Source organism: Nerophis ophidion, linkage group LG05 (assembly GCF_033978795.1).
Source record: "Nerophis ophidion isolate RoL-2023_Sa linkage group LG05, RoL_Noph_v1.0, whole genome shotgun sequence".
In the NCBI taxonomy this organism is placed as follows: Eukaryota; Metazoa; Chordata; class Actinopteri; order Syngnathiformes; family Syngnathidae; genus Nerophis; species Nerophis ophidion.
The window spans coordinates 52012003-52030826 of record NC_084615.1 but is presented as its reverse complement, the minus strand read 5'-3'; the positions used below and the strand labels follow the sequence as shown (position 1 = coordinate 52030826).

At 40.3% G+C, this 18824-nt stretch overlaps 1 protein-coding gene across 1 annotated transcript in view; it reads right to left on the bottom strand.

Moving 5' to 3' along the window:
- Nucleotides 1-18824, bottom strand: part of guf1 (GTP binding elongation factor GUF1) — a 35529-nt gene extending 16705 nt beyond the window's left edge. Inside the window, exons 1-8 of the mRNA XM_061901500.1 lie at nt 18434-18824; nt 14431-14542; nt 10831-10979; nt 6264-6344; nt 6118-6195; nt 5938-6021; nt 5795-5859; nt 5501-5704 (exon numbers count right to left, since the gene is read on the bottom strand). Coding sequence (XP_061757484.1) covers nt 5501-5704; nt 5795-5859; nt 5938-6021; nt 6118-6195; nt 6264-6344; nt 10831-10979; nt 14431-14542; nt 18434-18637 — 977 coding nt within the window. The 5' untranslated portion in view covers nt 18638-18824. The remainder of the gene's footprint in view (nt 1-5500; nt 5705-5794; nt 5860-5937; nt 6022-6117; nt 6196-6263; nt 6345-10830; nt 10980-14430; nt 14543-18433) is intronic.

Here is an 18824-nt window from a genome sequence, read left to right as displayed (position 1 = left end):
CTAAAAAACATTGCTATTTTTTTTATTTGCAATTTGGCTCCAATGCCTTCATGCTCAACGGTACAGTTTCCTTGCAGTGTGTTTTAAACAGAAATACCGTATTTTTTGGACTATAAGTCGACATTTTTTTCATAGTTTGGCCGTGGGTGAGACGTATACTCCCGAGCGACTTATGTGTGAAATTATTAACACCATCCATCCATCCATCAATCTTCTTCCGCTTATCCGAGGTCAGGTCGCGGGGGCAGCAGTCTAAGCAGGGAAGCCCAGACTTCCCTCTCCCCAGCCCCTTTGTCCAGCTCTTCCCGGGGGATCCTGAGGCGTTCCCAGGCCAGCCGGGAGACATAGTCTTCCCAACGTGTCCTGGGTCTTCCCCGTGGCCTCCTACCGGTTGGACGTGCACTAAACACCTTCCTAGGGAGGCGTTCGGGTGGCATCCTGACCATATGCTCGAACCACCTCATCTGGCTTCTCTCGATCTGGAGGAGCAGCGGCTTTACTTTGAGCTCCTCCCGGATGGCAGAGCTTCTCACCCTATCTCTAAGGGAGAGCCCCACCACCCGGCGGAGGAAACTCATTTCGGCCGCTTGTACCCGTGATCTTGTCCTTTCGGTCATGACTCAAAGTTCATGACCATAGGTGAGGGTGGGAAGATCGACCGGTAAATTGAGAGCTTTGCCTTCCGGCTCAGCTCCTTCTTCACCACAACAGATCGATACAACGTCCGCATTACTGAGGACACCGCACCGATCCGCCTGTCGATCTCACAATCCACTCTTCCCCCACTCGTGAACAAGACTGCTAGGTACTCGAACTCCTCCACTTGGGGCAGGGTCTCCTCCCCCAACCCGGACATGGCACTCCACCCTTTTCCGGGCGAGAACCATGGACTCGGACTTGGAGGTGCTGATTCTAATTCCGGTCGCTTCACACTCGGCTGCGAACCGATCCAGTGAGAGCTGAAGTTCCCGACTAGATGAAGCCATCAGGACCACATCGTCTGCAAAAAGCAGAGACCTAATCCCGCGTCCACCAAACCGTAACCCCTCATTGCCTTGACTGCACCTAGAAATTCTGTCCATAAAAGTTATGAACAGAATCGGTGACAAAGGACAGCATTGGCGGAGTCCAACCCTCACTGAAAACGTGTCCGACTTACTGCCGGCAATGCGGACCAAGCTCTGACACTGATCCTACAGGGAGCGACCCGCCACAATCAGACAGTCTGATACCCCATACTCTCAGAGCACTCCCCACACGCCAACCAATATGAATTCGGCGGGGGGCGGCTCATGGCAGAAGTGCATTGTGGGTCATGATATGCTAAATGCTACATGCTATACGCTACTGCCGGAGCAATTAAAATGGATCACATCAACATTGGCGGTAACTTATGAAAACTGGGAAAGACTGAACTAAAATGGCACCGAAAAGGAAATCATATACTGCCGATTACAACCTGGACGTGGTGAAATATGCTGCAGAGAACAGCAATTGAGCAGCAGAAAGAAAGGACGCTAGCGGAGCGCATACCAGAGGCAACACCGAGGAAGAAGATTTCCTTGGATTTAGCGATCGGGAGTGACAAATTGTTTGGTAAACGTACAGCATGTATAGTTATATGAATGACTTTTGCCATGATGTGTTGCGTTAACATACCAGGCACGTTCTCAGTTGGTTATTTGTGCGTCATATGGCGAACACTTATTCAGCCTGTTGTTCACTATTCTTTATTTATTTTAAATTGCCTTTCAAATGTCTACTCTCGGTGTTGGGTTTTATCAAACAAATTTCCCCCAAAAATGCGACGTATATATGTTTTTTTCCTTCTTTATTGTGCATTTTCAGCCGGTGCGACGTATACTTAAGAGCGACTTATAGTCCGAAAAATACGGTATTCACAAGACCTTTCATGATCGTATTAAGGACCTTTTACAAGAAGTTCCTAGAATTTAAGACATTTAAGTCCATAAAATGTAATTATTATTGTTATTGTTAACCAAGCATGTACCCAGTAGAAGTTATTCACCTTCTAATTACAATGGTAAAACACGCTAATAAGAAATAAGTTTATTACATTTGAAAGGGTTACTTGTATTTGTATTATTAATAATAATAATAATAATTATAATAATAATAATAATATATACTTTATAGTTATAATACTTCTTAATTTGGTATCAAACTAATATTGTTTATCTGCAATAATTTGTGGTACAATACTGTATATCGTCCAGCAAAATCTGTTATCGGCCCAGGCCTAAAATAATGTATAAACACAGTTTATTAAGCATTTTATTTGGAGCGCACATACCCTGAAACTCAATCCGCGATGGTTCACTGAAAGGCAGTGGGAGCGGATTAAATCCCGGTAGGTGATCAGGTCAATGATACGCTAAGGTAATTTGCAAGTATTGTAGCCAAAACAACTTTAAAATACCATCTAAAAGCAAAGCACATTTTTGAGTTTTCTAAAAGAATGTCAAAAAGCTTGTTTGCCTAAGCAACGGGTTTAAAAAAGAATAGATACAAGTGAACTCTGAGTTGTTTATGAATGTGTGTAGTACAATATCTGTAAGTATATCCTTGTCGGCTTGGATCAAAGACTCATTTTTCCCCCGGAGATCGCAACAACCATCTGCGTCCAGACCTCGTCCTATAGTCTGAAACCTGCCAGCTTGTCTACATCATTGAACTGACAGTTCTGTGGGAGGATGCCATTGAAGAAGCGCATGAGCGCAAGAAGCTGCGGTACTCCAACCTAGCAGTTGAGGCAGAGGACAGAGGCTGGAGGGTAAGGATGCGCCCAGTGGAGGTGGGGTGTAGGGGCTTTGTAGTCAGAGGACGGCGTGGCACAGTGGGAGAGTGGCCGTGCGCAACCCGAGGGTCCCTGGTTCAATCCCCACCTAGTACCAACCTCGTCACGTCCGTTGTGTCCTGAGCAAGACACTTCACCCTTGCTCCTGATGGGTGCTGGTTAGCGCCTTGCATGGCAGCTCCCTCCATCAGTGTGTGAATGTGTGTGTGAATGGGTAAATGTGGAAGTAGTGTCAAAGCGCTTTGAGTACCTTGAAGGTAGAAAAGCGCTATACAAGTACAACCCATTTATTTATTTATCACAACAGCAAAGCTCCTTAGGAAGGTTGGAGTCAGGGGGCAGTCTCACAGACAGGCCATTAAAGAGCTTGCCAACACCACATAGAAGACGAGCCCTTAGCTGTGGTTGAAGAGGAGTGGCACCAGCTGGGCTGATAAGGCTAACACCTAATGAGACACACACACCCAGGGATTTGATCACCCTGGGGTGGGCCCTTCGGCAGAGGGTGCCTTGTGGTAAGCTGGGCCGAAACAGCCTGTGACGCTGGGGCACACTACTGATGCGTCCCAATGGTGGAAAAGCCTCCCAGCAGTGTCACCTAGCCTCACTCAGGTATGCGGTCAGGTGCAAGCCTGGCTCAAGGAGGAGGACGCCCCTGCCATGCAGAGTCCTCAGGTATTGTACCAACTAGTCCATCCATCCATTGATTTTCTACCGCTTGTCCCTTTTGAGGTCACTGGAGCCTATCTCAGCTGCATTCGGGCGGAAGGCAGGATACACCCTGGACAAGTCGCAACCTCATTGCAACGCCAACACGGATAGACAGACAACATTCACACTCACATTCACACACTACGGCCAATTTAGTGTTGCCAATCAACCTATCCCCAGGTGCATGTCTTTGGAAGTGGGAGGAAGCCGGAGTACCCGGAGGGAACCCACGCAGTCACGGGGAGAACATGCAAACTCCACAGAGAAAGATCCCGAGCCCGGGATTGAACTCAGGACTACTCAGGACCTTCGTATTGTGAGGCACATGCACTAACCCCTGACCCCCGTGCTGCCCTGTATCAACTAGTCCTTTCAACAAAAAAAATCATTGTTGGTGTATTCCTCCTTCCACCTGTCCCGTGCTGTTAAAGCCGTCATAAACTTCCCCTGAGCTCACAGTAAACAAAAAAGGCATCGATCGAGTGGCACCTGTGCTATGAACCGGAAGTGACACTATGTGCAACAAAAGTATCGAAATATGGTACCATTTGATTTTACATTAAACAGTACCCAGTAGTACAGACATAATTTTGTCAATACCTATAAAAGCACCAAATTCGATACCCATCCATACTCAAAACCCACTTGCTAGCATTTAAGAAAATAGCAATACATTTATCAAATTTTTCATGTGTTTGTGGACTTTTGGAGGCTGAAAGCACATATTGTCCTTAATTACCACAATTTTCTCACTTAAACCTGCCGGTTGACATGTGGTCGGGAAGCAAGTTCGCTTGACTGCTCTGTTTCATATTAAAGCTTCACCTTCGGGAATGTAAACAAGGAAACACCTGTGTTTGTATTGCTAAAAGCAGCTGCAATACACCGCTTCCCACCTACATCTTTCTTCTTTGACTGCTCTATTATTAATTGAACAAATTGCAAAAGATTCAGCAACACAGATGTCCAGAATACTGTGTAATTATGCGATTAAAGCAGACTAATTATAGCTTGGATTGGGCTGGAAAAAATGTCCGCTACAATCCGAGACTTCACGCGCATGCGTCGTCATACGCGTCATCAAACCGACGTTTTCAACAGGATACTTTGCGCGAAATTTAAAATTGCAATTTAGTAAACTAAAAACGCCGTATTGGCATGGGTTGCTATGTTAAGATTTCATCATTGATATATAAACTATTAGACTGCGTGGTCAGTAGTAGTGGGTTTCAGTAGGCCTTTAAGCATGGTTTATGTTTCTGAGTAGTCACTCCGGCCTCTTCAGAAGTTATCTTGATCCTTCCATAGCTTTATATTCTAAGAATCAACTTTTCTTACCTATTGGTACCTATTTTTGTGTATTTGGGATCACCATAAGTCCCAAAAATTTGAAATCAAATCAGGGAGGCATGGCGGAGATATTTATTAAACAATCTTGCCTTCTTTTATATTTCCTCCAAGTGAGCTGTTAGGAATTTGCTCAACCTGTGCCGATTTTTCAAAGTGTCACGTCAGTGGAAAAATCCATATATGGTAGAAATGTACCAGAGGACTTTGTGCGAGTCTGCCATTGTAGTCCGACATTGTAGTCAATAAGCTCCTTCTTTTTTTCTATCCTCTTGTTTTGGGGCAGACTGGCTCGAACATACACGTGCATCTTCCGCTGTTGCACTCTCTCAAACAAATTAGCGTATAGTTCACACTTCTATCGTTCAGCATACTCGTTATGTATGTGCCTAAAACCAAAACATGGCCAATGGGAAAAAGAGGCTGCAGACAATGCAAAATTTTCACCAAAGAACCACTATTACATGTTATATAGATCACAGGAAATTGTTTTAAATGTAGAAAAAAAATCATAAAATGACTTCATTAAATAAATAGCTACCAAAACATGCTTTTGATTGCACTAAAGAAGAGAAAAAAAAGCTGTAATCACTGAAAAATAGGATATGATGCACTGCAACTTACAGTTTCTGAGTCGGATGCTCTTCTGGGCGAAGGAGCCCCAGCTCGTTGACCTCGTAGGCTTTGCCGAGATGTGCTGAGATGATCTTGTCCCCTTTTTTCACCTGACCCCCAAATACCGCAATGTTTGCCACCACTCCTCTGTAGTGGTCAAAATTGGAGTCAAACACCAGCGCTTTGAAAGGATCATCAAGGCTTGCCACAGGCCTGAGAAAGAAAGTTTGTGTGTGTGGGGACGGGAAGAAGAACATCTTCAACAATCCATGAATGACACCAATATATTATGCAGCTTCTTACGGTGGTATTCTCTCCACAACCGCTTGGAGAACTTTATCCACATTTGTTCCAAGTTTGGCGGATATCTGAAACAAAACGAAATTCATCAAGTCAGCTCTGATGTGATGCTGCAGAAAAAAGAAGTAAATTCTTCTCCCACTCACCCTGATGCAATCCTCACAAGGGATATCAAACACCTTTTCAATCTGGGACTCTACCCTCTCTGGATCCGCATTTTTCAAGTCAATCTAAATGACAAACAAAAAAGCACACAAAAACGAACATGGGTAAAAACTATCTTACACTAGGCAAGGAAACAAGTCTGGCAAGATCTAAATCTCTACCTTGTTGATGACAGGGATGATCGTGAGCTGGGCTTCAAAAGCCAGGTAGAAGTTGGCCACTGTCTGCGCTTGAATCCCCTTAAAAATGCACAAAAACACATGAAGCAGCACCAAGCACAAAGATAACCGTTGCTCATCTCTTTTACCTGATTGGCATCCACAATCAGCAGGACACCCTGACATGCAGAAATGGATCGAGACACTTCGTAGCTAAAGTCAACGTGACCCTGAGGAGAAATTAATTAATATCAAAAGAGCATGAAGATAGTCAGAAGTTTGATCATGTTTCACTGCAATTCAGAATGAAGGCAGAAATAGTGTTCTTAACAAGTAGGACAACAATAAACATTACAGTGTAAGAACATACATTTGATTGAGTAGAATTGGTACACCCAACTCACCTGTCAATCACCACGGACATAAAAACACATGGAATGTTAAGAGCATGGATAATCCAGTGAATTATTTTGTGAGTCACATTTACAGAAAACTAAGGATTGGTCTATTAATCTATTTATTTTGTTAGTTTTACGGGTATACTCTGTTTCCAAGGAAATTTCTGCAAAAAAGCTAGTCAAAGATTATTACTATGACAGCACTCAAGTGTTTTTAAGAATCTGACGCAAAAATGTCTCTCAAACTTTTTTAACTGAACTGGCCACCATTTCATTTTTATTTTACCTTTGACTTCAGCAACATAATGGTGGTCAATTGTTGTAACTAAATAAGCTTACATTTCATGATAATAACTGAAGTGCTCCATTCTTTGAAATGTTCTCCATTTATCCAAATCATTTGAATGCACCTGAGTTGTTATTTTGAAATATTTTCAGTAAAGTCGTAAAAATGGCAAGACGTTATGTTTGTGCATGCATGTTGCAAATGCAGCACAAGGATTGGAATGGACTAAGCAGTTTAGTAATTTCGGTAATAACTGTCACTGATTGGTACAAGTAACGGTAAATGGTCTGTATTTATATGGCGCTTTACGAAGGGGACGGCGTGGCGCGGTTCGGAGAGTGGCCATGCCAGCAACCTGAGGGTTCCTGGTTCAATCCTCACCTAGTACAAACCTCGAAATGTCCATTGTGTCCTTTTCCAAGACACTTCACCCTTGCTCCTGATGGGTCGGGGTTAGGGCCTTGCATGGCAGCTCCCGCCATCAGTGTGTGAAAATGTGTGTGAATGGGTGAATGTGGAAATAGTGTCAAAGCGCTTTGAGTACCTTGAAGGTAGAAAAGCACTATACTAGTATAACCCATTTACCATTACTATAATGAAACCCAAAGCACTTTACATTATACATCGCATTCACACACTGATGGCGAGAGCTGCCATGCAAGGCGCTAGAACCACAACTCATCAGGAGCATGGGTGAAGTGTCATACCCAAGGACACAAAATGGCCATGACAGGGCCATGGTTGGAATCAAACCGCTGGCACAGTTGCTGTACATTCTGCGCCATGCCGCCCCGAGGGAGACATGATCACATGGACTATGTCACTTCCTTCACATGCATTTTTTACATCGGAGCTTCTGCAACATCATGTGCTGTGATATTTGAATGTTCAAATTACTTTGTTTCATAAAAATAAAATAAGAAATAAAAAAAGAAAAGTGAAGAATAATATAAATATGGTGAATATTTAAAAAACAACAACAGAAATCCAGCTAGTCAATTGTTATTAAATGTTTATTTTTTAAACTAGACACTTCAGTTAAATCTATTTATGGAGGCTAACAAAAAAAGTAGACTTACCAAATTGGCAGTACCGTGAACTGTATTTGAAGTAAAAAAAAAAGTAAAATAAATTGTAGTGAAAAAAAAATATTGATTGCTTTGTCACTTGTTGACCTTAAAGCCTGTCGAGCGGATGTAGAGCTGTTGCTTACTGATTTGGTAATACCATGCGATTGTCACCATGGTAACAATGACAAACTGTATCCTCGCTACACCATATATTGTTGTTTTGTAAGTAAGACTCTGTATTACTTTGTTATTGAAATAAAGTATATATTTAGCATTTTTTATGAAAATCATAGGAACAGTGAAAGTGGAACGATCATGGACGAACAAACATAACTGTTGTAAAATACATGCACAGGATGTTCCGTAGTATTTGCACGTGTGACCAATTGTGTAGCAACATACACGATTGTCACTCCCAAATTTACTGAGCTGTCTGATCCGCAACAACTTTGTGAATTGTTACCACAGTTTTGCGACTTTGAGTCATAAAACATATTACAAAATGTATGTGCAAAGTGGCCCTGTGATGAAATGGCGACTTGTCCAGGGTGTACACCGCCTTCCGCCCGTTTGTAGCTGAGAAAAAAAGGCAGCTTTCAATTTGAATAATGAACAATGTTTATAGTGTCGATAATCTGAGGATATCAGCAGATACTTTCACATACGTTTTTTTAAACAATAAAATGCTTATATTTTAGAAAAATATTGCCGTCAAGTAAGGAACGGAAGTTTCTGACTATCAACGCATGCGCAAAAGGATTGGGCAGCCTATAAATCAGTGACAATGATTGGTCCATTCATACACAAGGAGTACATCACTTCCAATCAACATAATTGACAGCAGTTATGTTCTTGCATGTTTGGTCACTGTGGTTTTATTTTATTTCATTTTTTAAAATCTTTATTTCAATGACAACATAGTATAGAACATTGCATACAAATCAAACAATATTTTAAGGATGCAGTCTTTTAAACCGGTCAGTGTCACCATGATAATCGACCGTCACTACCTGATCTGTAAGGAAACCAGACTCGTCGCCATCCTTTAAAGGGGGAACTGCACTTTTGTTTTGAATTTTGCCAATCATTCACAATCTTTATGTAAAACACAAACACGTTTTTCAATTTTTTATGCAATCTTACTCGTTTAAATAAACGCTAGCTACAGTCAGCTAACAATGGAGCTAATAGCATTCACTCTATTCTGCCTATAAAGCTTTTTTTTTGGTGTAAAAATAGACAGTTTATGTCTTCCACAGCTCCTCTACCACACTGGGTCCCCCAGGGCTCAATCCTTGCCCCAATCCTCTTTGCGCTTTACCTTCTCCCCCTTGGTTCTATTTTTAGGAAGTATGGTATTGCATTTCATTTTTATGCCGATGATTGCCAGATTTATTTTCCCATGGCACAAAATAACACAGTTCAACGTCTCATTGACTGCCTGCACGACATCAAAGCCTGGCTTTCAGCTAACTTCCTGAGTCTAAATGAAGACAAAACAGAAGTCATGTTGTTCGGTCCAAGTCGCTCTCCCTCCCCCAACGTTGACCTTGGCACTCTGACCCCGTATCTCAGCGACTCTGTCACAAACCTGGGGGTAAAGTTCAACCCGAAAAACAAATCAGCAGCGTCGTTCAAAAAAGCTTTTATCAATTACGCCAAATAGCGAAAGTGAAACCGCTTCTGTCAGGACATGATCTCGAAAAAATTAATTCACGCCTTTATCTCGAATCGTTTAGACCAGTGGTCCCCAACCACCGGGCCACGGCCCGGTCCGCGGCCCGATTGGTACCGGGCCGCAGAATATTTCTTTTATTCATTTTTATAAAAAAATAAAAATAAACTTTTTTTTTTTTTGTTATTAAATCAACAAAAAAAACACAATATACACTTACGATTAGTGCACCAACCACAAAAACCTCCCTTTTTCATGACAAAAACGTCCCTTTTTCATGACAAAGAAAAAAAAAAAAGGATTCCCCTCTCCCCGCCCTAAATCACTAGTGTCTCAAATGGCTGCACAAACCACAACACAAACCACAATGACATCCTCGGTAGAGCCCACTACTCATGGCAAACATTGTGAAAGACAACAAAGACTACATTAAGACAAATTATGATACAGAACCTTATATTTTCAAATCCATGGAAAATGAACTATACATTTTAGTAGCTGTGTGCTAAACAGATCAAGCTTCAGTGACACACCAAGCATCATGCAGCAGTACTGCTAAATGCTAAACAAGAAATACAAACTACGAACATAATAACACATTCACTTACTTTACAATATCTGCTCTGACTGGGATGGTGACTGATGGATTCTTTACATCTTCCCATTTAAATGAAAATTAATCATAATCCTCACGCATGTAAAAAAAAAAAAACTGTTTCAAACAAGCGTCTTTTTTGTGTTTTTCTCACCATTTCCAGGTCTAAGTTGGATGTTAAAGTTTATGTCCACAACCTTCTACTATCCAGGTGAGCGGCATGATTTATGATCAAGAATAAACGGCGATGCAGCAGCAGATCAGTATGTCCAATCTGTAGCTGCACACGCTCGTAGCGCTCTGTGATTACGGCGCCAGTAAAAAAACAGTTTATCTACGTTAGCACTTATAGTTACAATATAGCTAATACTTGGTTAATATTCAGGTCACAAGATATAAATGGTTGCTTTTCTAGAGTGATTTATGGGCGGAATAGTGTACTTCCATTAGCTGCATTGTTAGCCACCTCATATTGCCATATCTTGCGAATTAGAATGCATAAAAAAATGAAAAACATAATGTTCTTGTCTTACATAGGAATTGGGAATTATAGGCAAAATTATCCCAAAAATTGCAGTTACTCTTCAAGTGAAACAAGCAAAACAATTAGTTAATATTTTTCTCACTACTTTACTTGCATCATTGTAACAGTTGTTTTACTTTGGTGCACCAAAATCCATGACAACACTCACCGGTGTGTCGATGAGGTTCAGGAGGTGCTGCTGGTTCTGATGCGTGTAAAACAAAGAGGCTGTCTGAGCCTTCACTGTTATGCCTCTCTCTCGCTCCACTTGTAGCTTGTCCAGCACCTGTTTGTTCTTGTCTGTCTTTGCTATGGCACCTGTAAATCAGCAATGAAAGGCCACATTAATGATGTCCCATAATTGTTTCAGACACATTAAAGGGGAACAATCTTGCCTATCTTTTACAATTATTATAAAACACATGACGACGGATGTTTTCTTATTAATGCATTCTAAATATTAGATTAATGTAGGGTTGTCCCGATCCTATATTTGGATCGGATCGGCCGCCGATATTTGCCAAAAAATGCGTATTGGCAAGCCATAGGAAAATGCTGATCCAGATCCAGTTTAAAAAAAAAACTGTCCGTGTTTTCCAACGCACCGATTTAAATAATACATTCCACTTTTCTGCTGCTCCCTAAGCTCCGTTCCGCATTTTCCAGCACACGTTCAACACATCCACAGGTCTGTATCCTAACCGTTAAGACGGCCGGGTGAATTAAAAGTTACGGTAAAAATGTCAGCTGTGTGGGATTATTTTACCCTACAAAACGAAAAAGATGAAGAGGTGGAGTGCAAAACATGCCACGATAAAGTCAAGCGTGGTGGTAAAGTTGTAAGACATTTTAATGACTCTTGAGAGTGAGAGGCTTTTTAGCACAGCCTCTCTCATCGTTGATGAACACAGGAGCAGGCTGACACCTGAGGATCTTAAAGTGCTCGTCTTTGTTAGAAAGAATCTCCCCATTATGCTAGGACTTCAATTGTTGGCCCCCCTGACTATATTCAATTGAATATGGGTTGAAAAGGATTTGCAAATCATTGTATTCCGTTTATATTTACATCTAACACAATTTCCCAACTCATATGGAAATGGGGTTTGTACTTGGTTACTATTCAAGTCACAAAATGTAAATGGGAGTATCGTTGGCACTTTTTGGATGTTTCTTTATTGGGTTTTATGGGCGGAATAGAGGACCTCCCATTGGCTCCGCTGTAGAAAGAATTAAAAAATAAATCTGTTGTCATGCCTTTCATAATGTTTGTGAATGATAGGCAAAATTCTAAAAAAAAAGTACAGTTCCCCTATAAGGAACATTTGCACCAATTAATGTATGAAAAGTAGCAGGGAGAAACAGAACTTGTTTAACCATACACCATATCCGTACTTATTACCAGATCCGAAATGGATCTGATATCAGCAACAAAAAAAAGTATCAGATGGGGTTGGCTTGCATCTAAAATGTCTGATACAAGCAGACTGCAACATCTTTACTTGTGCAAAGCTGGACAGCCAGTTAACATCTAAATGTCCTCCAATAAGCACACAAGGTTGGTGTTTTCTTGTACTTTAGTCAAGTCATTTGCAAAAGGTAAACAAGGTTGGCTATAGGCTACTCGGGGCTATCATTTACACAACAGCTGAGCACACAATAGAACACAACCAATACTTACTTAAGTATCCGTAATTGAACACTATTGCAGTATAAAAATCCCATTTGTCAATTTCAATAAGTAACAAATAATTCTAGTTGCATATTACTTACACATACAAAGTGAACTAGAAAGTATCCAGTAACAAACATGTCCGCATCATTAAACTCACTGCGTCATGAGCTTAAAATAATAAATTGTTGTGGCCATAGATAGATAGATAGTACTTTATTGATTCCTTCAGTAGAGTTCCTTCAGGAAAATTTAAATTCCAGCAGCAGTGTACAGAGCCATGAGGTGTTGCCAAAAAAAACGGTACCACTCAACCTCAACTTAAAGACAGCATAATTCCAGTTTAATAGTTTAGTGTTGTTTATACATATTATAGGTCTGTGTTTGACAAATTTTACTTGATAAAACCTTTTTCAACATTCCACACGACAAAAAAATATATATAATTATAACTTGCTGATATGGTATCGGATTAATTTCGGTATCGGCTAATACACAAGGCTCCAATATTGGTATCATATCAAAAGTGAAAATGTTGTAATCGGTACATCCCTATGCATTACTGATCATTAATTCAACATAGTGACACAATATTTAATGTGTTTATATTTTCTCTTTAAAAGATTAGTGTGCAGAAATGAATTAAAGAAATAAATAAGAGGAAAATGTTAGGAAAAAAACTTAAATAAAAAAAGCAAATGGAAAAAAGACAAATTCTGTTTAAAAAATGTAACTTGACGATTGAACAATAAAGTTAAATAAGATTTAAAAAAATTAAATCACTGTTTGTACTTTTTTTTTTTTTACACAGTGGGATGATAATTCAACAGCACTTGTATAGCTCCTAATTATTAGGTACTATACTTCAAACTCCACTCTATTACAGCTTTTTCTAAAGCCGATTTTACATAAGTTGGACCAAAATGAAGCTCTATGTATCTATATTACACTAAAAGAAGGTATTTCTTATTTTCTATTGGTTTGTTCGGTGAAAACAATAGAGTAGACATATTCACAAGGGGGACTTCTGTTTCAATGTCGATGGAGCCATTTTTCACATGGCTGTTTTTTAATGTTGAGTGCACAGAATAACTGTGGATCTTCAAATCTTGCCTCATCAGAAAAACACATCTCCATATCTGTGAGCCTTTAACGTGAGCGATGTCAAACAGACAACAGCGGGAACAATGCGGCGCTGGTGCCTATCTCAGCTACAATGGGGTGGAAGGCCGGGTACACCCTGGACAAGTTGTCACCTCATCCCAGAGCCAACACAGATAGACAGACAACATTCACACTCACATTCACACACTACGGCCAATTTAGTGTTGCCAATCAACCTATCCCATGTGCATGTCTTTGGAAGTGGGAGGAAGCTGGAGTATCCGGAGGGAACCCATGCATTCACGGGGAGGACATGCAAACTCCACACAGAAAGATCCCGAGCCCGGGATTGAACCCTGACTACACAGGACCTTCGTATTGTGAGGCAGACACACTAACCCCTCTTCCACTGTGAAGCCGTGCACTCAAGGCCTTCATTGCTTTTTATAATGGGTAAAATGAGTGTAAAGGTGACTATTTACATGTTTACTGGGCTCCAATAATGTTAAAAAACTGTATTTAGAAGGTCGTAAATATTTTTTTTTATGCTGTAATCATTAAAATGTATTTATTTATAAGAATCCCATTTACCAAAATTACGATTAAGTCCGAAAATAATTAAACTAGATGATTGGCAACAGGGCCCTAGTGTGTAAATGTGAGTGTGAATGTTGTCTGTCTATCTGTGTTGGCCCTGCGGTGAGGTGCGACTTATCCAGCGTATACCCGGGTTATGCTCGATTGTAGCTGAGATAGGCTCCAGCACCCCCCACGACCCCAAAAGGGATAAGAGGTTGAAAATGGATGGCTGGATGGAAGATTAAGGGAGTTTACTGTAATCCTAAAACTAGATATCAGGCCAATGTGGTGCACTTTTATATAAAATTAAATATATCCATTCATCCATGTTCTACTGCTTGTCTCTATCGGGGAAGAGGTGTAAAAATTAAATATATAAGTTACAATTGGGTGTGATAGTCTGATATGCAAACTTACCCGTCATCTCTAACAACCTGTCAGCCAAAGTGCTTTTGCCATGGTCAATGTGAGCAATGATGCAGAAGTTCCTTACTCTATCCACAGGAAACTTGGACAAGTCAATGACTTCCTGATGACATAGGAAAAAAAGGTCCATGACATTTCAACTGTCAGCGCAAACAATGTAAGTATCGATTGAGATACTATGTAAATACAAGGTCAGTATCGGCTATATGAATAGATACTTTTTAATCTGACGTTCTGTAGGATAAACGAATGATTTTTGGGATTTTAACAACAAAAAACGGTAACACACTATAATAAGTATATAATGTTAAGTATTAATAAAGTTTTAGTAAATACGCAATTCATATTTTTTGTTACTGACATACATACACAGTAATACATATTATTAGTACATGTTTGAATACTGTATTTGTAAGTGTGCGTTTAAATGTTTATAGAGATTATTAGAAAAAATCGAATGTACATCCACTTTCTAAATGACCAAACAAACCATTGACAACACCCAAATATACCGCTAAATCAATCATTTATGAGGCAGAGCTTCCCCTCAATGTAAGTAATTGTGGCGCACCGCCACGGCAAAGTTGACACCACCTCATCTTGAAATTATGGGTTTTCTTACATGAAAGCAAATTAATACAGCGTCCATCAGCTGGTGTGACTGTGAGTTGATGAGGGGAAGAAACACACTGTCACGCTTGTTTTTTTCTGTTGTTGGCCAAACTGTTGTACTGAATCACAAGGAGGCGTTGGAGAAAAACACATCTTTTTTATTAAACTTCATCTTCATTAGCCAAACTGCTTTGTGTTTTATGTTGATATCAAAAAGGAAACGCCATGTTTTATTTTTTTACATTACTTGTGTTTTTTTTAATGTCACAAAAATATCACTTTAAAAACATTTGTCACATCATTTTGTTAATGTTTTATTGTGTGTAGTTCATTCCTATTAGGGCTGGGCGATATGGCCTTTTATTAATATCTCTATTTTTAGGCCATGTCACGATACACAATACATATCTCGATATTTTGCCTTAGCCTTGAATGAACACTTGATGCATATAATCACACCAGTATGATGAATCTATGTGTCTACATTAAAACATTCTTGTTCACACTTTATTAATATATGCCTATTTTAAACTTTCATGCAGAGAGGGAAATCACAACTAAGTCAACTTACCAAAACTGTATTTATTAAAAAGTCATTAAGCAGTGGCACAACCATTCATGTCATTTCCAAAACAGAAAGTGCAAGATTGTCAGAGACATTTTAAAACAAGCTATGAGTGTACTTTTGTGCATGATGTCACTAAAATGACATGTCAAAACAACACTAAATTAAAGTGCACTTTTTGTACAGAACGCCACTACAATAGTTTCAAACAAATAAAGTGCACTTTTGTGCATGATGTCACACAAAATATTTCAGTAACTGTCGGATAAAAATGAGCTGCATAATAGGAAATCAAATATTTTATGTCCTTCACTATGTGGTAGGTCCCTGCGGACGTTATCTCCTTCTGTTGACTATTTTTTTCATACGGTGTTGATCTGGAAATAGTTGCTTCACAATTTGTTGGCGTGGCACCGAACGGAGATGTTGACATGCAGAGTTTCAAGCACTCCTTATTCTCTTGCGGGTGACTTTTCAAATGATGCTACATTAGCAGTGGTTCTACTTTTTGTAGCAACGCTTTTGCCGTATTATTGTTCAACATATTCCCGCTTGAAGCCAAACCACCGCCAGAAAATGAAACCTGTGCTGTTTTTCTTGGGAATTAATTCTTCCTTCATTTGTTACCAGAAGTTTATATTAATAATGAATTAAAAAAAATAAACTTTAAATGTATGCATGCATGCTTTGGAGCCCTTGCCTGGAAATAAAATAATGTTTGCCATGGTGCCCTAAAGTTTGAGCCCTCCTTTAAGGCACATGTTGAATAGAGAAACTGGAAATTGTGACGTATCATGTTGTACGCATGCATGTTCGAAATAAACTCAAACTCAACTCAACACTCGCCTTGACCTTGAAAAGTTAAAGTTTGAAGCCTGCATGTATCATTTGAAGTTTTAAACGTCATACGACGTCTTGATCGACGAAATCAGTGAGCGTAACAGTCCATCCATCTATTTTCTACCGCTTATTCTCTTCGGGGTCACTCGAGCCTATCTCAGCTGCAATCGGGCGGAAGGGGGCGTACACCCTGGACAAGTCGCCACCTCATTGCAGGGCCAACACAGATAGACAGACAACATTCACACTCACATTCACACACTAGGGCCAATTTAGTGTTGCCAATCAACCTATCCCCAGGTGCATGTCTTTGGAAGTGGGAGGAAGCCGGAGTACCCGGAGGGAACCCACGCAGTCACGGGGAGGACATGTAAAGTCCACACAGAAAGAAACCCCGAGCCCGGGATTGAACCCAGGACTACTCAGGACCTTCGTATTGTGAGGCAGACGCACTAACCCTTCCACCGTAATGCCGTCACACAATTAGTGAAAATTAGTTTTTTAATCTCCATCCATTTCCTACCGCTTGTCCCTTAATCTACCTGCAGGTAACACGTGTGTGCGTAAGTAAACAAGTTAATACAGACAAGTGCCCCTAAATCCCAATTCAGTCAAAAATTCACAGGTTTTGAGCGACTCGTTGATAACTTGCACATCTCAATTATCTTATTAATGTATTGTGTGACTGTCCAGGGTGTAGCCCGCCTTCCGCCCGATTGTAGTTGAGATAGGCACCAGCGCCCCCCGCGACCCCAAAGGGAATAAGCGGTAGGAAATGGATGGATGGATGGATGTTTTTCAGCCTTCATATGTACAAACCCCGTTTCCATATGAGTTGGGAAATTGTGTTAGATGTAAATATAAACGGAATACAATAATTTGCAAATCATTTTCAACCCATATTCAGTTGAATATGCTACAAAGACAAAATATTTGATGTTCAAACTGATAAACATTTTTTTTTGCAAATAATGATTAACTTTAGAATTTGATGGCAGCAACACGTGACAAAGGATGGGGCTAGGGTTACCACTTTGTAAGCAAATTGTCGAACAGTTTTAAAACAACATTTCTCAACGAGCTATTGCAAGGAATTTAGGGATTTTACCATCTACAGTCCGTAAAATCATCAAAACATTCAGAAAATCTTGAGAAATCACTGCATGTAAGCGATGATATTACGGACCTTTGATCCCTCTGGCGGTACTGCGTCAAAAACTGACATCAGTGTGTAAAGTATATTACCACATGGGCTCAGGAACACTTCGAAAAACCACTGTCAGTAGCTACAGTTGGTTGCTACATCTGTGATGGTATGGGGGTGTATTATTGCCCAAGGCATGGGTAACTTACACATCTGTGAAGGCACCATCAATGCTGAAAGGTCCATACAGGTTTTGGAGCAACATATGTTGTCATCCAAGCAACGTTATCATGGACGCCCCTGTTAATTTCAGCAAGACAATGCCAAGCTACGTGTTACAACAGCGTGGCTTCGTAGTAAAAGAGTGCGGGTACTTTCCTGGCCCGCCTGCAGTCCAGACCTGTCTCCCATCAAAAATGTGTGGTGCATTATGAAGCATAAAATAGGACAGCGGAGACCCCGGACTGTTGAACGACCTAAGCTCTACATGACACAAGAATGGGAAAGAATTCCACTTTCAAAGCTTCAACTATTAGTTTCCTCAGTTCCCAAATGTTAATTGAGTGTTGTTAAAAGAAAAGGTGATGTAACACAGTGGTGAACATGCCCTTTCCCAACTACTTTGGCACGTGTTGCAGCCAAGAAATTCTAAGTTAATTGTTATTTGTAAAAAAAAAGAAAGTGTATGAGTTTGAACATCAAATATCTTGTTTTTGTAGTGCATTCAACCTAACATGAGTTGAAAAGGATTTGCAAATCATTGTATTCCGTTTATATTTACATCTAACACAATTTCCCAACTCATATGGAAACGGGGTCTGTATAATATTTACCTTGTCAGTTTGTGTGCTGAGGTTCGAAGACGGCAACTTGAATGTGTTGGAAAGATCAGGCAGCCTCTTGGTCCAGCGATGTTTTAACACCGAATAACTCAAACTATAATTAAGAGTTTTTCTACTGTACATTTTAAACAATAAAAAATATCTAGATACTGTCAGTGGCAACTCATACCACCGTTTAACCAAGCAAACGAGCATCGTCGTTACAGCTATTCAACCCACATAACGAACATGATGACAAATATGAAGCCAATGTTGAGAATAAAGCATTGGTGAGAAGTAGAACGTTTTTAAGCCGTTATCCCTGAAACCACTCCGGACTTATATAGCCTTTAGTGCGCTGACATTTTGGTTTACTAGCAAAGAGTTCTGGGAAATGAAGTTG